The sequence below is a fragment of the Lygodium microphyllum genome, chromosome 4, assembly GCF_053477565.2.
Source record: "Lygodium microphyllum isolate KBCC chromosome 4, Lygodium_microphyllum_v1.1.10, whole genome shotgun sequence".
NCBI classification, from domain to species: domain Eukaryota; kingdom Viridiplantae; phylum Streptophyta; class Polypodiopsida; order Schizaeales; family Lygodiaceae; genus Lygodium; species Lygodium microphyllum.
The window spans coordinates 124,553,871-124,561,735 of NC_141138.1; the positions used below are offsets into that span (position 1 = coordinate 124,553,871).

General features: G+C 41.3%; 1 protein-coding gene across 1 annotated transcript; it reads right to left on the reverse strand.

Annotated features, from left to right (window-relative positions):
* Positions 1–1,280: 1,280 nt before the first annotated feature.
* LOC148037581 (EID1-like F-box protein 2) lies at positions 1,281–5,269 on the reverse strand. The gene has a single exon (XM_087676534.1). The coding sequence runs from the start codon at positions 3,958–3,960 to the stop codon at positions 3,181–3,183; it is 780 nt and encodes a 259-aa protein (XP_087532660.1). The 5' UTR covers positions 3,961–5,269; the 3' UTR covers positions 1,281–3,180.
* Between the last annotated feature and the right edge of the window lie 2,596 nt (positions 5,270–7,865).

Here is a 7,865-nt window from a genome sequence, read left to right on the forward strand (position 1 = left end):
AGGATAGTTGGATTTAATGAATGGGAGGGTTGAATGATAGTGGGCAATGAGAGGGTCGAATGATAGTTGGATTTAATGAATGGGAATTAACGATGCACTCAGAAAGGCTCCAATTTATAGAGAACTCACATAAGCTTCTAGTTATAGAGGATTTGGGATGCACTTGACTGGCCAAAAATAAGCAATTTAATGATAATAAAATAGCATTACCGTGCTTTCAGGGCTAGTTTAGGGAGAATTAATGATGTGTTAATGAAAACTCTAAAATTAGTGGCTCAACACCACTCTAGCTTCACACACCAGTTCTAGCCACCACACCATCCTCTCTGACCATATGCGCTCATCATTGTGCATGATCTCATACATTGCACAAGCACAGCAGCCCGTTGGCAGCCTAAGTTATTGTGATGTGGGGTCCAACAAGCAATACCCAGAACAAAAAGAGCACAAACAAGACCAGCAATGATGATGATGGAAGTACATGTCCAAGCTTCAAGTTTGTGTGCAACAACGGAAGGCACAGCCCACATGCATATAATTTTTGGAGAGGTTTATTAACTCTCATCATACATCTTCTAGGCCACTTCCATAGCTCATCACGCAAAAAATACACATGCATGTGTTTTCATCCTTCTTACCATTCTTGCTTTTTCCTACAGAAGCCCCATCATATACAGCAATAGTTTTAAACAATCATATCAGAACTGATCATTGAATGGCAAAGCCTCAAGTCTCCTTAGATATGTCCATTGAATTACCCCTTTGTTTGCCATGTTGCTTCGTGTTGGGACAATGAATGCACATTCTTAAAAAGATTGCCCCATATTCAACCAAGCTGCTGAACATTGATTTGTAAATTAAGAAATGAGAGCTCCTAGGTGCCCTGACCTATGACTTGACAAAGATATTGCAAGAAGGATGGTTTAAGCATAACCAATACCTAGTATAAATATAGCCAAAGCCAACCTAGCATATTCATTCACCTGAGTTTTGGTCCATTTAAAAATGACTATTCACTAGGGTTCATTACCTTTCCATCTCTCTTCATACGGTCAGGCCTGAAAGGAGACAATAGTATGAAATACATGACAGCAGCCCAAGAAAATGCAGCTAGCAGATCTCTCAAGGATGATCACTTAGTGATGATACCATGTGAACATGCATAGCTGAATGCAATGAGAGAGAGAGAGAGAGAGAGAGAGAGAGAGAGGAAAGAGGAAAACACAACCTGAATAGAATGCTGACAATAAAGGCTGCATACAACGGATGGAGCCAATGTACAAGTCCCAAAGAGACAGGACAGTGACCACGTAGACTAGAGCAATAGGATGAAGGAATACATTGGTGACAAGAAGATGAGGAAAGCCGAGAAGAATAATGTGCACTCTCAGGGCTGCCAAAGTGAAATACAAGTTCCAGCTTACCATGACTTTGCAAGATAAAAAATTGTATGCGCTACTGCCTGTTGCTGATGACTAGTCTAGTTACTAGTATGCAAAACCTCAAAGTTGTCAGTACATAGCAACACATTAACTTGTTAGCTTTTCCCATGATTCCAAGACACCTGAAGCTGTCAGCAGATCAACACCACATGAAATTATTCACTTCCCAACTTAATTAATCCCATACACATGCAAATCCATCTTAATAGGCCAGCACCTGCAACAGGCCCACAATCAATTTGAGCAATCCATTATGGCAACATAGAATGGGGATAGCGAACAGCAACAGATTGGCAAGTTTACAAAGACTTCAAAAGCATCAACGTTAATAGGCCAGCACCTGCAACAGGCCCGCAGTCAATTTGTGCAATCCACCTTGGCAACATAGAATGGGGACAGCAAACAGCAACGGACTATTTTCCCAGTTTTTGCAGATTGCCCCCATTAGGATACACGTGGGCATGCAAGTCCACAGAGGTGAAACGGTGGAGGACTAATGGCGAAACTGACCTGAAAAAAGGAATGGACAAAAACAGTGGGAAAATAAAATATGCCTTGCCATTTGCTAAACCTGGAACGGGACAGGTAAATTCCTAGGAGCAGTTGCTGAGAATGTGAACAGGAACATTCCTGTCACTAGGAACATTGTGGCCCAGCATTCCTAGCCCCCATTCCTTGTTGAAAGTAATCATTCCATGGTTATCACACAATATAAACCCCAGACCCATGCTACAGGTCAACAGTCACCTGCAAAAGGCTACAGTCAACAATCACCTTGTAATCAATGCTGCCATTCTGGTCACGGTAACACCTGGACACCACAAGGAAACCAGATGTGCTTCCACAATCACAGTCTTCCAAACATCCCTTTCGGCTTGACCATTCATCTTCAATGACATAAAACCTCAAACTATCCTGGAAAATATGTGAGTTAAAAAGCACACCAGAAGTGGGACACAACTTCCAAACTACCCCACTTTACAAATGTTGATAAACCGCAAGGCCACAAACAACATACGACCTGCTAATACACTTCTTCCTGGTATTGCCACAAAATGTTTTTAACTTTTTCCAACATGGAACATTGGATACCCTTCAACAATTTCTGAATATTCCTTTGACAGATCAGCATGGATATGTACAATCATGCAATAACCTAACCCTAATCAGATTGGAACAAACTCCTTCATCAGAGAGAAATAGGCTGTTGAGTCTGTCAGCCATAGAAGGTCGAATTTGCTTCATGCACACAAATTCAACAGCTCGTTAAGAAGCCAGCAGCTAGACACAATGAAAATATAAAGCAAGCATGTTTTGTGTCGTAATGTTCACACAATATGAATTATGTGCATGCATTTGAACAACAGCTCCAATCATCACTTCATTGAAAAGAAGAATAGAAATAGGTTTTGATCAACTGGTAGAAACTTTATCTTAAAAGTAGATATAAGACCCTGCCAGCTCTTCTACACTCACACTGCATATACAGTAGTCTGTAATCACTGTCAGATAATGTTCTTTCATTCCCACATACTCAGAAGCCAAGTGAGCTTTCACAATTTGGAAACATGACTTCAAGATCTTGTTGATCTAAGAACCCACAATAAAGTCCCAAGTGACTTGATCACCACATGACTTCCCACATCCATGATTTGTAAATCATATAAATGCAAGCAAGTTTGTAATGAGGTAGAAACTGAAGGGGAAGGGCGTATTCAAAACTCAAGTAGCATGATCCTCAATCTTCCTCAGATGAGGCATCTGAATCTGATAGATGTAGCAGAGAACACCGTCCATGGAGGTGTCCATTTCGGCATACAAAATACTCCACATCACCATGAGCTCCTAGTCTTCTCAGAGCGCTTCTAGGTATCATGTTTCCTCGCAACAAGCTCCAGACCTTGTTGAAACAGAATGGACATGATTCTTTTGGCTCAAGTTCTATCCGTCGTTCAATCAGAAACTTGAATGTTGCCGAACGCGAAAAGGTCCTGATCACACCCCTGAAGAGGCCTATATCATCTTCACCATTTGTGCCAGTGTGCTCACAAGGATCACTTATGTAAAGAATATCTGATCTGCACTGAGATACAAGAAAACTGCGACCTGAAGTTTTTGAAAATCTTGTTGTTCTGACAAAGTGACCTGGGATTGTTTTGGAAGGCACGCCACGTGTTCCATGGCACCCAGCACAATAAATCATCAGTCTTCCAAGCGCATCCCAGCCACCCTGAATTGTTCGTGGATGACCTCTAGAGATGACATCAGACACCATTTTCGGTCCCCTTGATAAGCAAAATTCTCTCCACAATGTGGTTTTTGCGTACTGCAAGAACCATTTACATACGCGTGCTAGAGATACAATCATGAAAGGATTCCAATTTGCTGACTTGAACACGAGAAAGAGCACTTCTTCTGTTAAGAGACTTGTGCTACAACTACACGTACGGGACCAGTGTATACAAGGAACGTGCCTTGCTTGCATCTTTCTTGACTCTGCTTCCACAGAGATTTTCATTTTACCAGTATAACAATATTGCAACCCACTCTTGGAACTTTAATGCAGCAATCTTGCAAACAAACGACACCAGTCAAAGCAGCTTGGTGAGCCTCTCCAGGTATCAGCAAGGCACACCATACAGCTCCCCTGCAATGTGGAGCACATATGTGAGGGGAAGCAGATCTGATGCCAACTTTCACACCTGAAGATGGAAGCTACATCTTCCTTCCTGTAATCCAAGTAGGTAATAGGGACACAGATCTGATGCTGCCGTGGCAGACCTGAAGGTACAAGCTACAGACTTCCTTCTTGCAATCCAAAATGGTAGTAAATGACTCCCTCGAACTAACCTGCTATTATAGCAACTGCCAATATGCTCTGACAACTCCTGTTGTTTGCAGCACAAAGCAACAGATGCTCTGAGCTGCTTACTTCATCCGTTGAATTTTCTTCCTATCATAAATCTCCTCATCCATCTACAGTAAGCCTTCACAAAAATCCCGAAACATGGCGAAAGGCTTCTTTCTACCAGCTACAGGAACACCTTCAGATGTCCAAGTAAAAGGTCATTGTCAAGCCCTCACCCTGCTGCAAGACACAGCATTCTGGCTACTGGAATCCTCAAGGGTAGAGCTTCCACGGAGAGTATAAGTTGTTCACAATAGCTTTGCCTAATCTGTTACATTGTAAACTGCTCCAAAGCCAAAATGAGACCCTTGCTCGTGAGATCAAAGGTCATTTTCAAGCTATACTTCATTCAGCGCCCAGGCAGGAGGCTGATCCACCATCACCATTCACTTCAAAGACAAAATGACCTGATCCGCCGTTATCATTCTCCTGGAAGAAAGAAGATGGGGGGACAGGGGCAGGAAGAGGGAGAGGAAGGGAGAGGCAAAGCTTACCAGAAGAGGAAGGCAGGCGCAGCAGAAACGGATAACTTCTTGTTCTTCGCAAGTCTTATTCTGGTGCCACTTCTGAGAGGCAAGGGTTTGAAAGCAAATGATGCTGCTGACGAGCAGGAAGAACCCAGGGAACTGACGAAGGAGATGACGGCGCTGATGGCGATGATAAGGATGACGATGGCAGTGGTCTTCTGGGGCTATAATGGACAGCTGTGGTACTCAGCCATGGTGTGTGCTAGCATCATCAACGTCATTGTACCCTCCTCCTGGGTCATGGCCTTGCCTTGAAGTGGACCCTGCGACAAGGTCCCCTTCTCTTTCTAGCTAGCTAGCAAGCCCTAAAACACAGTAGTCTCTCTCTCTCTCTCTCCCTCTCATTACCCTTCCCCAAAGAAAGATTCCCCTTTCGCCACGGCCCATAACACCGGTGACGGCATCTTGTGGGATACTTTTCACCCCCTCCAAAAACCTCATCACAATCATAATTCGTAATACTTGCAAGTCCTAGCATCAAGAAAATCTAGGAGAGAATTAGAGTGCTAGTGGGAGCGGGAGCTCGCGTTTATGGTTACAACTCCACGTTCGCCAAGCCACTCACAAGTTGATGTGGCACTAATTTAAGATTGAGGACAAGAGAAAAGAGAGAGCACATGCAAAGGAGAGAGAAAACACATTGTATCCACTTACGTCGAACATGGCAATGTCATGTATTGATGAGTCTAGGGAGTAAAGGGACCGAGGGGAGTAAAAGAAGTACCCTTAAAAATGCAATGTCATGCCGTTACGCACACACCGTGTAAAAAAATCTGGAGTGTGGCTTTCTTATTGATTTAGAGAGCCAATGCCATTTTAGACATTAGTGTTAGTATCCATGGTTCAAAAATATTAAATTTTTTAATAAGTTTTAGTCAATTTTTGATATTTTAGATATTATCTCTTGTAAAAATCCATAAAAGTGTAGACAACTTCTAGATTATGACAACATGTAAAAGAAAGCATGTAGCTTTCAGCCGATTTGAGAGAGTTTTATGTAAAAAAAGAGATTAACAAAATCACACGACGTGCCATCGCTATTTTCAGGCAGTGAACAACACTCCAAAGTGAGAGATGAAGAAGGAGTGATCTGGTAGAATTTTGGCAAGGTATCCTCGTATTTTACCTGTCTTTCAGAACCAATTGAAGCATCAGATTGGCGATCTGAGCAGCATAGAAGAAGGTATTATTTTATATATGTTTTTATCTACAAGAGTTTTATCTTCTCATAATGCAGAAATAAACTGGCAAGCTTCATCTCTGTTAGTATTCTTCTACATTTTCTAATTATTTTTTGGAGTATTCTTCTACACCTTTAATTTCTTCGAACCCCTTTTATTCTGTCTACTCCTCTCCCTAAATCTACCTTCACCCTACTATCTCTTACCCCCGTTGTGGACTTTCGACACCAAACGCTCCGACACCGTGTTAGGGAAAGTTTATGCTATCATTAGAGGTAATTTCGAAAGATATTTGGACCGATTTGGGACTGATATCTTCAGCCATAATCAGAGAATTAGCTACAACATTGTTCTTTTAATTCATTTCTTACTCTACAAAAGACATCTTGTCAAAATATGCAAGTATTATGTGCCCCTATGGCAGGGCAATGTTTATAGATCATTCATAGATGCTTTGAGTTGAATTAAGAGGAGGTTTTTCTCTTATTTCTTAGCCATGGTAACTTATCCTTATTAGGAACTCAATTTGAAGCAAGTCTCTTTGCCCTACAAGCCTTGTAATTGACTCATAAGCTTTTGTCCCTAACAGTCTACATTGAATGTAATTATGCAAAGTTGATTCATGCTATGGCATCATGTATGAATGATGGGATGTAGAGTTGTTTATGATACATGACAGCATAGTGTACTTACTTTTATAATTTGTGATTGCTCTTACAGTCAAGAAAATAAGCTTGATTTGAGTTAGAACTTATGAGATAATACTCTTGTGATCTTTGCTAAGAACATGAAGTTGGAAGCTCTATCAACATCTTCAAGAACTTGGCTTGAAACCTTTAACCCTTCTCTTATCTCTACCATCTCCGGAGTCTAAGCTCTTGAACCCCCACACATTCTTCTCTCTCAAAACCCTTGTGATTGACCGTGAAGTACATCTTGAACCTTTAAACATTTACTGTAATCTACTTATCTCTTGAAGATACATCTCCATCTATCTTGTCCAGATTTCTTGCCAAACCCCTGTGGTGACCTTCAACCCTACGCACTACGACATTGGTGAACCCGACGTGAAGGTCAGTGTAAGAGAACTCCAAGATGGGAGATTCTTTAGGAGATACTCTAAAATAATTGGTGTGCATACTACAGCAGATTCAACAACAACAAATCCAAAATTTACAACAACAACAACAAAGGCAAGATGAAGAGAAGATTGATTCCACAGCTATCAAGGCCCTAGAGGAAGTTGGGGGAATTAAAACAATTTAATGGTCAAAATGCCTTTGTTTTCATTCGCTAGTATGTTGAGAAAATGCTCTTCTTTGGTGTACCCCAACATGTATGGAGTTACTATTTTGCTAGACTAGCCAAGCATGGTCTTCAAGAAAGAATCCATGGTCTTTTTCAGCGAGATGTGGATTGGGCTACATTCAAAAAAGCCCTACACGAAGAATTCTTCTTAGAAGATTCTGGCCTTATGACAAAGAAAAGTTTCACTGATTGGGTTAAGAAACCCAACAAAGGTTTAGTTGCAACAAGTTTATACCATGATTTTGAAAGTAAATTTGGATAACTTGATGCTAAAGACCAACAAAGTATGGAAGGTCAGAAGATTGAATTATTCCCTAAGGCTGCAAATCCCATTCTACAAGAGAAGCTTGTTGATCTCCTAGAAGATGCTACCTCTGAATTAGGAGTCAAGACTGCATGGACAGATGTTACTGATGCAGTTAACATGATTGCTCAAAGAGAGTGGAAGAGACTAAGATTGGACTCTACTTCAACTCCAACAACTCCATTGATGGAGCTT

What these genes read in the sequence shown, in the direction of transcription:
- LOC148037581 (XM_087676534.1), bottom strand. Translation starts at nt 3,960, where the DNA reads ATGAAAATCTCTGTGGAAGCAGAGTCAAGAAAGATGCAAGCAAGGCAC.